The sequence below is a fragment of the Propithecus coquereli genome, unplaced genomic scaffold (genome assembly GCF_000956105.1).
Source record: "Propithecus coquereli isolate 6110/MARCELLA unplaced genomic scaffold, Pcoq_1.0 Scaffold331, whole genome shotgun sequence".
NCBI classification, from domain to species: domain Eukaryota; kingdom Metazoa; phylum Chordata; class Mammalia; order Primates; family Indriidae; genus Propithecus; species Propithecus coquereli.
In genome coordinates this window covers 1,213,560-1,234,163 of record NW_012148964.1, presented here as the reverse complement: position 1 = coordinate 1,234,163, position 20,604 = coordinate 1,213,560, and the positions used below count along the sequence as shown (strand labels likewise).

The following is a 20,604-nucleotide window of genomic DNA, read 5'->3' as shown; positions in this document are numbered from 1 at the left end:
AGAGACATGGGGCTCATCGATCGTGTCTGCTTTTCCATCAGGAAATTGGCCCATGAGCCATCCAAATATAAAGGACTCTTTGTACCAGGAAACATGGCCAAATACATTGTATATGGGTGACCCAGAAGGTGAAGCTGAGATGTTCCAATAAAACTGGCTACTTTTGTCCTACTTCATACTGACATCTAAATTATAAATTATAAAAAGAAAGCAGTAAATCAAAGAGACTTTTCAACTTTTGAAATGTGTGGTGAGAAGAACTCCAAAAATGCTTATTTTTTTAGAAAATTGTATCTAGTCATCTTGTACTTAGAAAGATATACAAGTTCTGTTTTATCCCCAGTACTCTAGTGGCCCTCAAACATTTTAGTCTCAGCACCCCTTTATACTGTTAAAAAGAAACAAGCACCCCAAACAATTTAAGTGAGTAGTATCTATCAATATTTACCATATTGGAAAATTGAAACAGAATTTAAAAATATTTTTGTTATTTTATTTAAAATTGTATATCCTTTATGTTAACACATAGTTCTTTTTCATAGAAACATATTTTACAGAACAAAAAAAATTGGTGAGAAGACTGACACAGCTTTACACTTTTGCAAATCTCTTTAATGTTTGCCTTACTATTAATAGAAGACAGCCAGATTCTCATATGTGCTCTACTTTCAATCCATTGCTATATGCTGTTTTGGCTGAAATATATGAGGAAATATCAGCCTCACAGTTATACAGTTGGAAAACAGAAGAGTATTTTAATAGTCTTTTCAGATAATTGCAGATATTTTTCTTTGATACTACAACAAAACTGGGCAAGCAGTTTCTTAAAGGTTAAAGTTTCTTAAAGGTTAGCTGCAATGTGAAAATTAGAAATTACATTAATGAATTTTTTTACTCTGTTACACTAAAATCCATTGGTCTATTTTGTACTTTGAATAGAACTTTTCCATGCATAATTTTGTAATGTCATGCATTGGTCATTTGGGAAAGATTGGTTCACTGAATTATGCGGATCCTCCAAATAGTGACACATTTCATTATACAAAATCAGAAAACCACATTTGTTAACATTGCCACCAATCTCATCACAAAAGTATTTGTGTCAAGCTCATGGTGGCATGCACGTGGTTTCCAAAATTCTAATTTTTATTTAGAAACTCAGATTTTCTCATAATTCGCACAAATACTGTCACTTTTCCTTGAAGTGACAGGCTCATTTTCAAGAACAGGTCTACCAATTACCCAAGTCTAAATAACCAGTTTGTTTTTAGTTGTTCTTTCAAGTAAAAATGGTGATCCATGAAACAAAAAGCAGCTAGTTCAGCTCACAACACAATCACGCAAGAGCTTTTCCTCGAGGCATCTACTATTTTTCATAATGCAGCAGCAGCGATTCCTGCGTACTTTCCATTTCCTCACTCAGAACACTACAAAGGTGTGTACTCAAAGCTTGATATTTACTAGAATCAATACTTTAACTGTTTCATTCAGCACATTCATAAGTGAAATTGGCATCTTTTAAAAAATTTTTAACTGTGGTTAAGAATACAATGAGTATTATTAGTACGATTTGGATTTGGTGTTTGCCTTGGTTCTCATGGAAGCTTCAGCAGTTTTACTCACCATTGCTTTTGCAATGTAAGTTCAATGTCAACACAGTGGAAAAGGCAGAAAGTCTTAGTATTATCATAAAAATAGTTTTGAACTTGTGGACCCCCCGAAAGGCCTCAAGCACTTACAATGATCTGTAGAACACACTTAGGTAAGTGGCAACCTTGATTCTAGTCCTAAGGTTTCAATGGCTAGGCCTTCCATAGCTATTACCAACACACGTATGGATTTTACCACATTCTTTTCTACTAAATTATTCTTTAAGAAAAGCACTCCTAAAGTAACAACAAGGCATCTGAGAACATGACATTTAAATATAAATAAAAAACCCAAATTAGAGTAAAATTTTAAGGCAGTGCACACTCTCACCACAGCTAGGCATCTCACTTAATATTCTTCACTTGTTTTCAGTTGCTACTTAATCTACCACTGTTTTTCCAAATCAGCTTGAGACATTTCTTTCAACTACTCTGAATCTTTATACCTCTGGTCAAAATTGTCTTAAGAGTCTTACGTGAGGGCTTCTGGCATCAAAAGTACTTATACGATACTTTCTCCTACCCTAAAGGTAACTCTACTGGCAAGAAACCTTTATCTGGTGGCTTACAATTAAGTAGGGAAAACATTCTGTTTGTTCTTTCAATTTCCCAGCTCTTACAGTTTCAGGCTCCTCTCTCATTGTATCGCCATGCAGAAATACAGAATGTTAGGAAGCAGAATGACCTAGCTACTCTGTGCAAGACCCATATAGTCATTAGCACAAAGGAATAAAGTTACTTTCTATCCATATGACCAACTTGTTACAGGCTAACATCCCCATTCCTCCCTGACCAGATCTTCCCCTTCTGATTAATAGCTTTAAATGTGCTTATATGTCATCCTACTTACTGTTATACATAAAAAATAAACAATCCAGTTTCCTGGTAACACAATCTGCCTTATGACAGAAGCCTGTTTATTAAGGGACTATACCCCTTTTCTTCTTTTCTAAACATTTCTCAACAAAATTTGTGCTACTTTTGCACGCCCTCTTTCTGCTACTAGCACAGTACCTTAAAGAGCTATAAGAATGTAAAGCTTCTGACTTACGTTGACCCCACTGTCCACTACTGGGATTCAGATAGTTAGGATAAAGTCCTTCTGGTTTTTCCAGTTTGTTCAGCACTTTGCGAATATTCATCACCTACAATCAAAAATGAAGTGTTACTATGAAAATCTAAAAAACAATTTTTGTGCCATTCTTCTCCCTTTCTTTTTTTTTTCCATTTTAGAAAAAAATAAGTTAATTTAAATGATGTAGAATTAGAACATAGATAGTTGCTGTCAGCTTGTTATTACTAAAATAATAGCAGTAAGTAAATATAGTTACACTGATTATCTACTATATGCCAGATGCCATCCTAGGAACTAGGGACTTTTTGCATTATAGTGGGATGAGACAGACAATAAATAAGTAAGTACAGTCATGCGTTGCTTGATGACAGGGATACATTCTGAGAAATGTGTTGCCAGGTGATTTGACCACTGTGCAAACTTCGCAGAGTGTACTTATGCAAACCTAGATGGCATAGCCTACTACACACACAGGCTACATGGCACAGCCTACTGCTCCTGGGCTACAAACTGTACAGCATGTCATTGTACTGAAGTATTTGTGTATCGAAACATGTCTAAACATAGGAAAGGTACAGTAAAAATATGGTATAAAGGATAAAATATGGTACACCTGTACAGGGCACTTATGAATGGAATCTGTGTGACTGGAGGTTGCTCTGGGCGAGTCAGTGAGTGGTGAGTGAATGTGGAGGCCTAGGACATCACTGCACACTACTGCAGACTTCATAAACACTGTGCACTCAGGCGACACTAAATTTATAAAAATTTTTTCTTTCAATAATAAATTAACCTTAGTTTACTGTAATGATTTTTACTTTATAAACTTTTTTTAAAGCTTTTTGACTCTTTTATAATAACACTTAGCTTAAAACACAAATACATTGTACAGCTGCACAAAAATAACTTCTTTCTTTACCTCCTTATTCTATATGCTTTTTTCTATTTAATTTCTTAAAACTTTTTTGTTAAAAACTTAGACACGAACACACACATTAGCCAAGGCCTACAAAGTATCAAGATCATCAATATCACTCTTTCATCTCCACATCTTGTCTCACTGGAAGGTCGTCAGGGCTAATAACATGCATGGAGCTGTCATCTCTTGTGATAACAAGGCCTTTTTTTTGAAATACCTGCTGAAGGACCTGCCTGAGGCTGTTTTACAGTTAACTTTTTAAAAAAATAAGTAGGAGTAGAGTATACTCTAAAATAACTATAAAAAGTATAGCATAAAAAATATGTAAACCAGTAACATGCTTGTTTATTATCATTGTAAAATATTATGTAGTGTACACAACTGTATGAGCTATATTTTTATACAACTGGCAGTGCAGGTTTGTTTATACCGGCATCACCACGAACACATGAGTAATGCATTGTACTACTACATTACGATAGCTATGATGTCACTAGGTGAGAGAAATTGTCCAGCTCCATTATTATCTTATGGGACCACTGCTGTATATGCAGTCCATCTTTGACAAAAATGTTATTAAGTCATGCATGACTGCATAGTATGTCAGGAGATGATAAATGTGAAAAAAATAAAAGAGGGTGTTACGGATTGAATTGTATCCCCCCCCCAATTCCTATATTGGGGCCCTAAGCCCCAATATGATGGTATTTGGAGGTAAGGCCTTGAGGTGATTAGGGCATGAAAGTAGAGCCTTCATGATGGGATTAGTGCCCTTGTAAGAAGACACACAAAAGAGAGCACGCACTCTTGCCTTGTGCGCTTTCTTTCTCTCCCCCTCTGGGCACAAAGAAGAGATTGGGTTTGGAAAGGCCACTGGGGCCAGAGGTGAGGAAGCAAAGGGGAGAACGTCAGTGAGCCAAGGAGCGGGAGAGCTAGGGCCCAGGTGATACAGGCCACCTGTTTTACTCTGAGTGTCTTGGGAAGATGGAGGGGCAAGAGAGGAAGTGGCAGTCAGGAGCTACTGCAGAGTCCAGGTGAGAGGTTATGGCCCTGGGCTGAGGGGCTGCAGAGGGTGCAAGGTAGAGCCAAAGGACCCGGGTTTTACCAAAAAGAAGAACCAGGATGACCTCAAGATCTTTGGCCAGAGCCACTGGGTCCACTGAGGAGCCATTTACCAAGACAGCAAAGCCTGCAGTATAAGCAGGCCTGGGGTGGAGTCCGAGGCATTTTAAGTGGGACTTGTCTATTAGACCTCTTAGTGGAGATGTGAATAAACAGCTGGATGTAGAGTCTGGAGTTTAGGACACAGGTTGAGTCTGAAATTATCAGTTTGGAGTCAACAGCATAGCCATGGTACACAATGCCAAGGGACTGGATGAGACAATGTAGGGCATGAATATAGAAAGAAGAGGCACAGGTTTGAGTGCTGGGGCTTTCTGACATTTAGAGGTTGGGGTGCTGAGAAGGCACACCCAGCAAAAAGGGAGGCAAACTGGGGGAGTATTCTATGCCTGCAGCCAACTGCAAAGAGTGTCTCATGAAGAAGGAACTGACTGACAGTGTCCAATGCGAGGAAGGCGTGGGGGCAGAATGGATAAGTGGCTTTGGCAACGTGGTGCCCACCTGCCACTGTGACTGGTGTGGCTGGGAGAAAAGCCCTCTGGGAGAGGGTTCAAGAGACTAGAAGAGAAGACAGCAAACAGAGACAACGCTTTCAAGGAATTCTGCTATAAAAAGGAGCCAAAAAGTAGGTTGAACCCTAAGATAGAGTGGTGGGGGGAATATGAATTTATTCAAATATCTTTGCTTCCTGAAAATTAGCAATCGATTCAATGCTGACATCATATTTGTATAAGTCTTTAAGTCTTTCACATACTTGACTCATAAAGGCCATACAATTCTAAATATTTTTAGATTAGGAAACAAAACTCAGACAGGTAAAGTAACTCACTTAAGGTACAGAGAACAAATGAGAAGCCAGGCCCTCTCGCTGTGAGTTAGAATGGGGCCACGGAAAGACTAGGTTTACGGTTTCGTTAAATGGAACGCTGCGTGTTACAAAACTTCAGAAAGAGCTATTTAACTTTGGTTGTTATTTTCAAAATCTAAAATTACTAAATCTCCGAGGATAGGATATTGTTTCTCACAAGTGCTTCTTTGTAAGGTAAGGAATATTGGAGAATCTTACCTTTTCAGCAAAGATGGGGTCTCCTGATAAGTGGCTCAAGTGCATAAACTCCAAATGCAGGGTTCCAAATTCTGCCAGAATGCTGCTGCCTCCAGAGGCCCAGGGCCAGTTCCTTCCAATGCCACTAAAGAAAAGAAGAGTTATGGGTCAGACTAATTCCATTTTTTATAATTCTGAAGAGTTGAGATGAAAGAGATAGCTTTTTAATAATAGCATCTCAGCTAATAGTCTATTCTGGATATTGTAAAACCAAGCATTGTTGTCTTTGGCTACTGGTTTTAGGTTTTGAATCCTATCTCCAAATTAAAAATTAGTGTTGACTTATAAGTTAGAAAGAAGTTGCTGTGTGCTCGTGCTGATGAACAGATAGACAAACATTTTGGAAGGTACAGGTGCTATACATAGAGATATACAACAATTCCAAGTAGAATAGAAAACAAAATCAGACTAAAACACTCCTACCATGCCCCAATCCCACAGAAAGCCCTTCAATATTTTAATTAATTTCAGCCTGAGCTTCCATGGAATTTTAGACATTATATGCAAAATTTTATTTTGATAGAAGATAAATTTTATAGATTCATTAGTTATATACCCACCCCCATCCCTCTCCAAATCCTCCCTCCATTTACTAGACTCCCTTTCCTATGTTTATCTTCACAATATTCTATTTTCTAAGGCACTAACTCATTCCCTGTCTTATTCAATCTATGCTCAAGAATCTCAACAAAATTATGTTACACAAATCTGAAAGCATCAAAGACATGAGCTTCAAAACTTACTGTCTCATGGCTCATCTTGGAAAATTGCTTTTTAAAAAGAGTTAGTATTTTAAAAAGAGTTATAAGCATATATACATACAAATACACAAAAGTAACTCCTGAGACATGGTCATATTCATCAGCATAGTTTATTTCTGGAGAGTCACTTAAAACTTCAAGACATATGTGGTAATTCAAATAAAGAATAAAGTCAATTATTCTCCTGACCAATATATTCCCTTTCAGATACCTCAAAACCCACAATTGGGTTTTAGTTTAGATGCACATTTATTGCATGCCTACTATTTGCCAAGTCTATACATGGCATTGGATTATAAGCATGGGTTATGATCATAAATCACTCTTTTCTCAAAGACCTTATAGTGTAATGGGAGAGAAAGATCTAAGCATCAATAATTTCAACTGAATATGGTAAAAGCCAAGACAAGCCTGTGCAGAGTTCTCTGAGCACCTAAAACTAGGACACGTGATCCAACATGATAGGGATCACAGGCTTCTTTCTTCAAGGAGGAGACTCCTGAGTTGAGTCTTTTTTTTAAAACTGTTTTTTAAAAAATTTCAGTAGATTGAGAGGGTACAAGTATTTTTTTGTTACATGGGTGAACTGTATAATGCTCAAGTCAGGGCTCTTAGTGTACCCATAGCCAAAATAGTGTACGTTGTACCTGATAGGTAGATTGTTATCCTAATTTACTCTTCTCCCCCCTGCTTAGTTTTTAATGTCATTATACCACTTTATGACCATACGTATCCCTCGTTTAGCTCCCAATTATAAATGAGAACATGTGGCATTTGTTTTTCCATTTCTGAGATACTTCACTTGGAATAATAGTCTCCAGCTCCACTCAAGTTGCTGCAAAGGACATCATTTCATTCCTTTTTAAGGCTGAGTAGTTCTCCGTGGTACATATGTACCACATTTTCTTTATCCACTCCTCAGCTGATGGGCATTTAGGTTGAGTCCCTATCTTTGCAATTGTAAATTATGCTATGATAAACACTCGGGTGCAGGTGTCTTTTTTGTAAAATGAATTCTTTTCCTTTGGGTAAATACCCAGAAGTGGGATTGCTGGATTGTATGGTAGGTCTACTTTTAGTTCTTTGAGGAATCTCCATACTGTTTTCCAAAGAGGTTGTACTACTTTGTATTCCCACAGTGTGTATAACGTTCCCTTTTCACTGCATCCAAGGCAAAATATATTGTTTTTTGACTTTTTAATCATGGCCATTCTGATAGGGGTAAGGTGGCATCTCCTTGTGGTTTTAAATTGCTTTTCCCTGATGATTAGTGATGTTGAGCATATTTTCATATCTGAATCATAGTTGATTCTTGAAGGATAAGTAAGAGCGAATGAGGAGAGAATGAAGAGAGGAGACCCTGGGCATAGAGAGAACACACAAGCAGAGGCACACCAGCAACCAGAGGTACCTTCTGACACAGGCGAGTGTCAGGAAGGGAAGGTGGTGGGGGGAAGGCTGCAAGGATAAACTGAGCCCAGGCAGTGAAGGCTTGTGGAATGCTCACATTCCTCCTTGTTTTCGAAGGCAGACCCCATTTAAATGCTGCTCTGGGTGTCCCCTAGATTTCCTAACCACCACCTTTGTTTTTGCAGCACATCAGTCACAACCCTGGTTAAACCCTTTCAGTTTTGTGATTGCTGCTGCCACCAGGCTGCTGAGGAATGCCGGAAGAAAGAAAAACAATGAAGACAACTGGTGCCTGGAATCCTGGGCTAGCTTCATTCTTATTCCCTGTTCCTTTCTACAGCAAAATCTAGATTTTGTTCCAAAAATACCTATGTACAGTACATCTAATCAAAAGTGTACGAAAAGAAAAAACACAGATCTGAAAAGCATATATTCATTTATTTTAGAAAATGCCGGAAATTTGTTAGGTTCTGGGAATGTGAATCAGTTTCGATTTTCATAGTTGGCTTAGATAAAAGGAATAACCAATCATCCAAGTAGGATGAACAGCTCCTTTCAAATTTTATTAACATATGGCAAATGCACATAGTAACTGGCCATTAATTTGTTGTCACGCCATATCAATTTTTTATTCGAATCATTCCACCAATGACCAATGTAAATAAGCCTATTAAGCAGAACCACAAATTTCTAAGGTCTAGAGAAATATTAAAAACAAAGCCATAACATAGGCAGTACAGGGGTAAGAGGAGATGGCTTCATCCTGAAAGAGAACAGGGTGCCAAGGAAGCCAGCCCACCTTCCAGATCTTCAGGGCCTGGCTCTTGTCAGTTCAGGCGATTAGAGTGTGGGATGAGAAAGGTAAGCAGAATTTATGCACTAAGCTAGAACTCAACTACTTTGTATCCATGCATTTGTTGCCTGCCGTTAATGAGGTGAATCAAGAGAAAACCAGAGATATACTGAACATTTTCCGATATGCTGAAAAACTAAGATTTCAAAGGGTTATATATTCTCCCTTCCTCCTTTGCACATGTTCATATCAGAAGGAAAACGGCACTCTTTTCTATCACTGTTTAATCATATAGGGAGCAAGAACATCAAAAGCACCGGCTGAGAGAACATTACGCTAACAGAAAGAAAACTGGGATTAGAATATAAGGTATGCTTCTATGAAAGGATGGCTTTGGGTTACCTTTCATTCGCCTACAGAATTAACGTATTTCGGTAAAATTACTTAGAAGATCAATAGTTGTACTGACTCTTAAATATAAGTTAGGGAAGGGGTTAAAGAAATCAGAGAGGAACAACTGCATTTAGATATCATATAAGGTCACTCGCCTGTTCTTAGGCAAAGCTTCAAGGACTTGCTGATTGACCTAGGGGAGGCCATGGGACACACCCCCACACCACGGCCACCACAACTGACATGTGCACGTCTCGGGGAGACGGCAGCCTCCTGTCCTGCACGGAAAGCCTGCACTGAGTCAAAACCAAGATCTGGTCGCTCACAGAATGGAGGGCATGAACAGAATGATTGTGAAGGTCATTTCTGTCTCCAGATTCTGAGCCTACTGAGGAATCTATATATTTGTAAGGCTCTAATCTCTCAAATGATATGTGGACAGTGGGCGTTTGATACTGAAATAGGTTTGTGACAAAGGGAAATGAGTCCAGAGAGAGTTCTGCTCCCCTGGTCTGGGGTCAGGGTGCCCTGGCATCCCATTACCGAAGGCCAGGCATTCTTGACCTCTGCGCCAAAACAAAGCTCATTTATGGGAGTGAAGGATTAAAATGTCTTAAACTTCCGTTCTATTATCAAAGTATTTTAAAGGCAGTTGCGGTGGTCTTTATTTGGCCCATTTTACAAACAGTAATAATACTTAGAAAAATATTTTAATGATAAAATAATAGTTTGTGTTCAGAAACTCTTAGTTCCATAAGACAGGCAGGACAGGGAGGAATATGTAAATATTCTCTATCTTGTTATAATGACTACACTCTAAAGCCAAAATGATGAGTCAGCATATGGAAATGTATACACAAAAAGGCAATTAACAGGCTCTGGGGAGCTGCCAAGTATTTGGTTCAAAGGATCCTAGAACAAAAATTTAAACTTTAGTATCACTCTAATTTCATTTATTTTTGTTTCCTCCAATTCCTAGTTCTGAAGAGGAGTATTATTAATATATGTTTCAAGTTTTAATTTCATTCGAATTTTCAGTATTCTACAAAAGTAATAATTATTTGAAAATAAAACATATCACAACAAAAATAATCAATTTGGCAATTGCAGTTAGCAATGAGTCTTTAAAAACACTGAGTCACTGTGATTCTTTTGAAAATTTGGAACACCGTTTTTTTTTTTTTTGACATTGTCTCACTCTGCGGCCCCAGGTAGAGTGCAGTGGTGTCATCATAGCTCACTGTAACCTCAAACTCCTGGGCTCAAGTGATCCTCTTGCCTCAGCCTCCTGAGTAGCTGGGACTACAGGTGCATGCCATGATGCCTGGTTAATTTTTCTATTATCTGTAGAGATGGGGTCTCACTCTTGCTCAGGCTGGTCTTGAACTCCTGGGCTCAAGCAATCCTCCCGCCTTGACATCCCAGAGTGCTAGGATTACAGGCTGGCCATGGAATACAATTTTGTAGCTTTAGAGACTATAATTTGAATGTATTTTTTTAGCAGTAGTAATATACTTCCTCATCCTACTTTACTAAAATCAAGAAGGTATAATTATTTATAGAACTCATAGCTTTAATAAGCAATGGGCTTTATGTGCTTTTCCTTCTGTCTCCTGGGAATAGTTAATGGGCTGGCGGAAGAAACTATAGTACTAATGGTGCTATCCTACTCATGTTTGAATCCCATGAGACAGTTGCTCTTTTCCTAGATCCTGTAATGATTCAAGCAGTTAGCTGATCAGTAAACAAACTCCTTTCAAGTTCATAGTCTAGAATATGATTTAAGTTTTTGGGTTATGGAGTTATCAATTTTTGGAAGAAAAAGCTCCTCTACATCCTACATATTATTATAAAGCCTTACTCATGTATGCAAATAAATGGCACACAGGATATTTAATTCAAAAGAACAGATAATCCAATATTATTCCTTTTGGATTTTAGCACAAATTAGGAAAGAATAATTAGAAATTTTGCAAATGGTTGTTTCATTTAGCAGTATTCCCAAAGCTAACTGATTTTGAGATAAAGCAATTTCAGCTTCACTTACAAATGCCTCCTTCCTGAAAAGGTTTGCCGTTCACACTCTTAAGACCTCACTAAGAGCTGGCCTAACAATTCCAGGGGAATCGCATTCTAAAGCTAGCTGAGATTCTATGGCCGGTGGTCCATAGGAAGTCTGACTGGGGAGGCTACTTCCCCGAGAGCATCCCATGGGGAAAGGTGGCTGATAAAGGGCAGCCGTTTGACTGGGTGAATTCATAACCCATAGCTTCCTGCTTCTGAACAACAGTAGGTTAAATCTCCAAAGAATTTCCACACTTAAACTTTTTAACCAAGAGCCAAAATAATGTTTAAAATTAGTCATATCTTATTCAATCTCATCATGGGTAGTTATTTTAGATAGAGCTAAAATTGAATACTTATTATTTTAGTTTCTCCTGACTCTCAGTACTGCTATCCTTGCATTTGACCATCCTGGACTGTGAAGGGAGCTGGGGGGATACAAACACTGAGTTGGTGAGAAGCCCTCTCTGATTCCATAAATAACCTGCTCCTGAGGTCCAAAGATGTCATAATTCTCTTTCCTAGCTGTCCTTTGGGTAAAATCTCCTTACTAACCACTATCAATGAACTGCAGATAAGTTGAATGCAGTTTTTGCCCAGTTATTGGGCAAACTGGGATATCCTACCATTAGGTTCAGGAAACACCATGGAAAAGGCTAGCAGAACTGATTAGAAAGCATTTAAGTGCATTTAGGATGTGTATGCATGAACATGTATTTACTTTATTTTACTTTTAAAAAAGAAATCATATTCTACATCTTGCTGCTCAAACTACACATTGCATTTTTCATGGACATCATCCATGCCAATTAACGTACATCCGCATTGTTGCTCAGTGCATAGTATCGGACTGAATATATTCTTTAAATAATTTTTTTGAATGGATATATTCTGATTTATTTAAACACACCTTAGTGATGGACATTGAAACTATTTTTACTTTTTGCCACTATAAAGAATTCAGTGATGTGCCTAGTTTCTTTTTAAAGCTAACTTATTTTCAAGGAAAAAATGTCTACATAGATTCCAGCTGGAAGACATTAGTTTGATTACCTAAACTGATAATGAGGATGGATTTGTGAACACGTATTAGAGGCACAAATGTCCACTATTTACACAGTCATTTCTCTTTACAGGGTGGGCTTATGATATCCCACCTCATCTGGTAGCCTCTCTAACCCTTGGGATATATCAAATTCCTCTGCTGTAAATCATCACATCAAGTCCTTTAAAACTGGGAGAAACATTGCTATTCAGATACTTTTCTAATAAACCTCAGGATGGAAGAGAAGCATAGTATAGTCTATCTTCAGAAATGGTAGTTCGTTAAATTAGTTTGCCAAACATCCTCTTACAATTCTCCCTTAGTTTGATTTTAGATACCATTGTTCCATTATTCTAAGAGTTTAACACATATCATCATTCCAAGACAGTACTTAAGATACTAAGAATATAGTGCAATTTGGCTATGTTTGTCCATCTCTATCTTTTATTCTATGGGTCTGTGGATCATCTATGGATCAAACTATATGAAATCAGCCCAGACTCCAGACTTTTAGTAATTCTCTAAATTCTGTCCTATGGTTTCTTGCTATAATCAGAGTAGCCAATATTGCTAGACTTTACGATTGTCATGGACAGAGACCATGCTTTTATGCACAGGTGTAATCCCAAAGTCTAGAGAGCAGTGTCAAGAAACAGAAGTGCCTGATACATGCTTAGTTTAATAAAATCAAGAAGCAAAAACAAAGGGGTTGTGTCATTGGCTCCCACCCCAAACTTATATCTAAATAATATAATCCTATATTTAGTGTCACCACATCTATGCCCTCTGATAGCCAGAAAGACATCCTCCTCCAGGATGATAACGTGGTTTACTATCACAAATCTGAAGTGGTGATTTCTAAGAGTTGCAATATAGTGAAATCAGGAAAATAAGGGCAGGAGGGTAAATTCTTATGAAGGCTCACTTTTATTGAATTTAAATGATTATCTTTTATTATGAATGTACAACATATTTTTGTGAGACTAAGCTTACCTTTTTTTTTTTAAAAAGTTAAATGATGATAGGTTTTTTGGGTGGAGTATGCTTTTTCAATGAAATAAAAACACTGGCAACGTAAGGCAGGTCTCTCAATAATTAGGAAATGTTACTTGGTCCATGAAAGCTAAAAGTCTGGCATCACTGATCTTGGGACACAGCTGGAGCAATGGAGCAATTACTACTGGAAAGAGCAGTTCAATGTCAATTATGCCAAAACTAATGTTAGCTTTTGGCAGAAATTCCGAGGTATAAGAGGATAATAATAAACGATTCTGTTTAGCAGGTTAAAAAATAAGTGCTTCAGGAACACACCTTGCCAAACTCAGCAAGTGAGACTGAGCCAGTCAGCCAACCATAATTTACTGAGCGCTTCTTACGTGCCAGTTACTGTGCAATGGAAACACCAAACACTATAGGAAACATGCTCAGGTATCTTAGGGTCAAGATGTCCTGCCCTAAAATTTTGGACAGTTGGAGTCTAAACTACAACTCAATTCAATTTTTGTTCAGGCAGTTGAGTAGGAAAAAAACAGTTTTTGGAAAACCATTTCTGTTCTTCCTGGGGGTATTCTTCACAGCTATTCAGTCAAGATCATGTGGGTCTAACTACATTTTTATAAAAGAAATTGAACTACATCTGATTGGTAAATAAAGCACATTGATATCTTATTACCTAGTTTAGCACATCTTTACTATGGTTCTCTTCCAGATATTAAATCACTTGGGATTAATTGGGAAGGATTTATTCCTTGATGCTTAATAGATTAGATATCACTATACTTCAGAGTGGGCAATAAAATGTTTTAAGGCAAGATCAGTAAAATGGATACCAAATTAAGGAAACTGTAGTGAGAAAACGTTAAAATGCTACATATGCTATTCAAATTCCCAATGATGAATTAATATCAAGAAAGTTTAAGAAAACAGATGACGTCTAGCTAATCAGGACCAACAATCAGAGTGTTCTTTTTAGGCTGCATTAGGTAAGTTTGATATTTCTCTTAACATCTTATGTAAATCTAACCAACCAAAAGAAACTAGACAGTTGATTAAACTGCCTTATAATTTAAAATGGTAGCTTTTCTTAGTTTTGGATTTTTACATAAGAAATAACACACAAAAATACGTGTATAGCTTTTGGTAAGAACAAACAGATTCAGGGATTACTCTCAACAGATGCTGCAGAATAAAGCTATCAAGTGATTTCATTTTTATTTTCCTGCCTTCTGCCTACAACTTATGGTTTGGAAGCTGTTGGAAGCTGTGTTATGAAACAGTTTGGCAACTAAAGTTTTAAAAACACAAAGATTGGAAAAAATCATGACAAAAGAATAAAGAGGACAATAAAGAATAAAGAGGAAAACTCAGCAGTAAAGACAGATATTCTTGACAAAACATGAACTATTATAGTAAAATCAGTATCTGCCCTGTTTCGGTCCTCAGAAATATCCTTATATAAAATACAGTCTGTGTTAAAGAATAATCAGCATATAATCAGATATGCTGCCTTGTGACATCTTCTGTGTTTAACTTTTCTTTCTTCTTTTTTTGACAGAGTCTCTGTCACCTGGGCTACAATGCCTTGCCATCAGCCTTGCTCACAACTACCTCAAACTCTTGGGCTCAAGCGATACTCCTGCCTCAGCCTCCCGAGTAGCTGGGACTACAGGTGGACATCATGATGCCCAGATAATTTTTTCTATTTTTAGTAGAAATGGGATCTCACGCTTGCTCAGGCTGGTCTAGAACTCCTAACCTCAAGGGATTTGCCCACCTCAGCCTCCCAGAGTGCTAGGATTACAGGTGTGAGCTACCGGGTCCTGCCTGTGTTTAACTTTTCATGCTTACCTTATGCCCCTAATTGGAGCATAAGATCTAAAGGCAGGAGAACAATTCTGTTTCTTTTACTACCACGAGCCTACTACCACTACTATGGCACATAGTAGGTGCCATAACTTGATAATCAATGCATTCATAAAAGGCAGTAACAAATCCATTTCTAACATATTACAGTAATCCATAATATTTTCTATAAAATTCAAGAAATACTCTCAGCAAGGTTTATTACCCATAGATAAAATATTTACATGTATTGATACTTTTAATTTACATGTTTTCCTTGAATTTACATGTTTAGACATTTTCAGTGATTAAGATTCTTTATATTCTTGGAAAAAATATATTGAAAATGTAACTAAACTCCTAGTAATTTTTACAAAGTAAAAAGTAAAAATGCTGGCAATTTTCATGCTCTGAACTTCTGGTAGCCTCCTAATGTTGATATTGACATTAAAAGAATATTTCAGATATGGAATCAACTGGAGTATTCATCATCGGATGAATGGATAAAGAAAATGTGGTGTATATACACAGTGGAATATTATTCAGCCATAAAAAAGAATGAAATCCTGTTATTTGCAACAACATGGATGGAACTGGAGGACATTATGTTAAGTGAAATATGCAAGGCACAGAAAGACAAATTTTTCATGTTCTCACTCATATGAGGATGCTAAAAATGAAAACAAATGATCTCACAAAGATAGGCAATAGAATGATGGCTACCATGCTGTGAAGGGCTTTGGAGTGGGTAAAAGTTAATGGGTGCAAAAATATAGTTACATAGAATGATTAAGATCCAATATTTGACAGCACAAAAGGGTGACTATAGTCAACAGTAATTTATTGTATATTTTAAAATAACTAAAAGAGTGGAATTAGAATGTTCCTAATACAAAGAAATGATAAATGCTTGAGGTGCTCGACACCCCAATTGCCTCTATTTGATCGTTACACATTATATGCCTGTATCAAAAAACATCACATGTACCCCATAAATACATATACTTATTTTAGAACCATAATAAATAAAAAATTTAATAAAAATACATTTAAAAATGTTTCAAAGGACTAACCAATTGGCTGGTGGAACTTTGATAGTAAAACTACGTATTTTCTAGAAGAAATATTTAAAATATGAGTGCTGACAGGTGTGTAGTTTATAGAAAACTAATGTTTGCTCTGTAAAATACAAAGAATGAAAACGTCAGTATAATATTTTGTTTTTTTCTTGTGTGTGTTAACTTGATTTAATTGTTCCACAATATATACATATATCAAAACATCACATTATGCCTCATAAATATACAGTTATTATTTATCAATTAAAAATAAAATAAAAAATTAGATACCATTCAGATGAATTTAAGATATGAACACAATAAAGTCTTATGTCTTTCAGGAAATTCACAAAAGAGAAATGTGCTTTTTTACTGATCCCTAACATAACACAGCAATCAAAGTTCTCTCTAGCATTCATCAGTCCTATCATAACACCTGCTCTCTCCTGCTTCTCTTCAAGATGCTCCAGATACTTGCGGTTTATTCTTTCCCTTGTTAGCGGTGTAACGTAAAAGAACTTAATGAAAGCAAAGGTAATTTAGAATTCCTCAATTTTATAAGTTATTTAAAATGGCACTGGTAATAGTGAGAACGTTTCCGAAGCAGTAGGAGTACTGCCTGCTTCGGTTCAGCCTCTTCGGCAACATGTCCAGGACTTGGGCTTGATGTGCTCCCTTTTCTGGACCAGACAGCGACCTGGATGCCATCGCCAGGCAACTGCTTTCTAGCCTCTTACAAGTGTGAGACTGATGAGATACCTGACCTTTTCTACCGGGACAGAGAGTTAGAGAGTTGCTGGATGGTGAGTGTCAGAGGAAATAGTTGCTGTGAACTTTCTGTTGTTTTTTTCCCTAATTGTAGAAGTATTGTAGAAGTATGTGACAGTGAGTAGTTACTATCAATACTACAAAGAGAGAGGCAGGATAGAGGAATCCTTGGTTCATGGATGATCTAGAACCAGAACTCCTGGCAATGCCTTTTCTCTGCTTCAGCTCTGTAAGGTCTATCTGGAAAGTATCCAGCCATGTAATATGAAAAATAGAGACATTTATTAAAGAGGATAGAAGATACAAGAAACATTGTACATAGGACAATGACGCCTCAGTCCCCTTCGAAGTAGGCACCTTGGGCCCTCACACAGCTCTCCCAGCATCTCTTAACCTAACTCGTACACGTTCAACATTGTCAGGTATTCTGCTTGTCGCAGGCCTTCCAGAACGTGGATCACTTTCAACAGATTCTCGACCAAAAATTACCATCATTATTTTACCTTTAAGAAAATACTGAGATAAATGACTGCTGACACACATAAAAAAATGTAACTTTGGGTAACTTCAATTTTTTAGAAAGCTTTACAAAATGCTAAAAGAAAAACATTAAAATAGCATTTTGAAATTTGACATAATAATCATTCTCACTTTACCTTTAAGGAAAAGGAATAAAGAAAAGAAAAATCTTCCTTCTTTATGTTCTGCTAACGGAGTTCAGGCATTAAGCATACAGTACCAGGTACATGGCAAAGTGTGCAGAGAATTTTATATAATAATTTGGTCCCCAAAATTCATTCTTAACCATTCGGAATGGAGATTGGTAATGCAATGTGATGAAAGGAGACTCTAAGAGATAGAGGAATTTGGAATGGAGGAGGAGAGGCTGAACTTCAGACTAATTAATTCAGACCAGACATTTCCAGATAGATCCGGACTGAAACAAACTGTTGAGAAATAAAGCAGTGAGCCACTGGGAAGCATTCAGGGGTTTATGGATTGGGTCTACTCTTGGTATAAAATATATCTTATGGATGCGAGTGAGTTCTTTTTCAGTTAATGTCAATTTAAGAACAACAACAATGCTTATGGGCTATTTTCTCTTCTTTCAAAATGAAAATGTTTTCTTGGATCCCATGGGAAAAATATACATTCTTTAGACTTTAAGATTACTTACTTCAGTTAATAGCAGAATGCCAATGTAAAAAATAGCACAATTATCTTGTAATGTGAAGTGCTAAGAAGAAAATAAAATAAGTTGATGTGAGGAAGTCTGACAAGGAGCTCCTTTAAATTGGCTTGTTGGAAAGAACACGGTGAAAGGGAGACCTTCAAGGAGAGACCAGAGACGATCAAATGAACCTGCCGAGGAAGACCTGGGAGTGGCTCCCACAGGTACCCTAAGGTGGGCATGACTTTGTAAAGCATGAAACAGAAGGCTGGCTGGTGAGGCTAAAACACAGTCGGTGAGGGGACTCCAGTGCCAGGGCCCCTGGAAAGCTGACAAAGGGGCAGATCACGCAGGGCCCTCAGGCCAGAGCGAGCCAGCCAGATTTATTCTAAGTGCAAATGGGAAGTCACTAGGCTTTTAAACAGTGGGTGATGAAAATCTGATTTGTATTTTCAAAGTTCACCTGGACACCGTGGGAAGAATAGACTACACAAAGGCAAGACTGGAAGCATGCGAGCAAATAGCTGTCTAGGCAAGAGGCAGACAGGGTTGTCTGGACTGGGACTGATAGAGACGGACTGACATGGAGGGATCGGGGCTACGTTCTGGAAGTGAGAGCTGTCAGGAAGACTGGATTTGTGGATGAAGGAGGCCAGCATCAGGGAAGGTTTCTAGTTTTTTGGCTCTAGTAAGGTAGGTGAGTGCTGATGCCATTTAAGATGGGAAAGAGTGAGATGGGAGCAGGTGTGGTAAGGACAAGCATCAGTTCTGTTTTTCAGATCTTGCTACACTAACCGTCATCCGCAATTACAAGGAAAAAGCCAAATGTGATCACTTTAATTTTACTTTTAGTTATTTACAAAGATCAATTTTCTCAATTTGAGAAACTTTTATTTTGCAATGGCTATTCTAAAATCATTTGAAAATTGTGAAACTAACATGCATCTGCCAGAAAAAAAATGGAAAAGATATAAAAGATCACACAGTAGAAATGAATTTATGTCAAACTCCAGATCCTACTGTCATTTTGCAGAGTAAACATAAACAATTTAATGAAATCTCTTCCAAAATTTCCTAGTGCACAGTCATGTACATAAGACACAAAACTAAAAAAAAAACAAAAAACAAAAAACAAAAAACATGAATGGAAGTATACTACGGACATTGTTGTATACTATGCTTCATGAAAAGCAAAGTATCTTGGTGCTCTATCTCATTATAGCTGCATAGTATTTCAGTGTGTGAATGTACAGTGACTTATTCAACATTTTCCTGCTGTTTCAAGTTTTACTATCACAAATATGTTGGGCATGCATCGGTAGGTCTCCAGGATAAAATCCTACAAGTGGAATTCCAGGTCATAAAGTATGTATCTAGAATTTAGTAAGTACCATCCAACTGCCTTCCAAAGAGTATTTGCTAGTACATACTCCCTCCAAATGTGTATGAGAATGGTCTAGACCGCTTACTAACCAGGCATTTATCAAATTTTTAAAACCTGTTCAATCTTCTAGGTAAAAAATAACATCTTAATGCTTTTTTAACTTGCATTTCTTTAATTATAAGCTTCCAATGTTCAATGGCCAATGGATTTCTTTTTCTGAGAAGCATACCTGTTTATAAACTTGTCTCATTTATGTATTGGTGTTACTGCCTCTTTCGGTTCTATTACTCTTTATAAATTTTTAAAAACTACACAAGTAATGCATACTCATTGTAAAGAGTGAAACAATGTAAAAGATGACTTGAGAAAAAGCTAATATTGCATCCCTACCCCATTGCAATTCCTCCTGCATCTCCAAGCTGCCAATCCTAGTTAACCAGCATCCATCCACACGCATACACATATATGGATATATATGGAGAATCTGTTTTTTTCAATAAAATGGGATTACATTATATATATAACTTAGCAATGCCTGTCTCAATTAGCATCACAGACACCTTTCTAGGATAATCATTTTTAACAGCTGCATGATAACATTGCATAAAATGGATACTCACATTTTATTAAAGCAATTTTCTATTGATAAACAGGTGGATCGATCTCTTCTAATTCTTAAAAATTTTACAGTCATGCCACATTAACCACGAGTATTCATCCTAATTCTTTTTGAGAGATCTTTTTATACATTTAAGAAAACTTGCCTTTTATGCACCTATGTTTTGCAATTTTTTCTTGATTTGTTGTCTTTTGATTTTAGTCATGTTTTGGGCTATAATAATCTTTATTTGGTAAAATTTTCCAATATTTCCCCCTATATGTGTTCTGGGTTCTTTGCCCTATTTAGAAAGCCTTCTTTTCTCACCCAACATTATGTTTTAAAAATCCTCAAAATCTGGGAAATAACTTTTCTTTTTAGTTAGGTTCAACCATGAAAGTTATAGTAGTATAGTACACAGAAAAGTATAAAGTTTATTTTTTTAAAC

The 20,604-nt window shown here is 37.1% G+C and overlaps 1 protein-coding gene across 1 annotated transcript in view; it reads right to left on the bottom strand.

Moving 5' to 3' along the window:
• Window positions 1-20,604, bottom strand: part of MAN1A1 (mannosidase, alpha, class 1A, member 1) — a 206,938-nt gene that overhangs the window by 25,701 nt on the left and 160,633 nt on the right. Inside the window, exons 7-8 of the mRNA XM_012650549.1 lie at window positions 5,832-5,955; window positions 2,701-2,794 (exon numbers count right to left, since the gene is read on the bottom strand). Of these exons, the coding sequence (XP_012506003.1) occupies window positions 2,701-2,794; window positions 5,832-5,955 (218 nt within the window). The remainder of the gene's footprint in view (window positions 1-2,700; window positions 2,795-5,831; window positions 5,956-20,604) is intronic.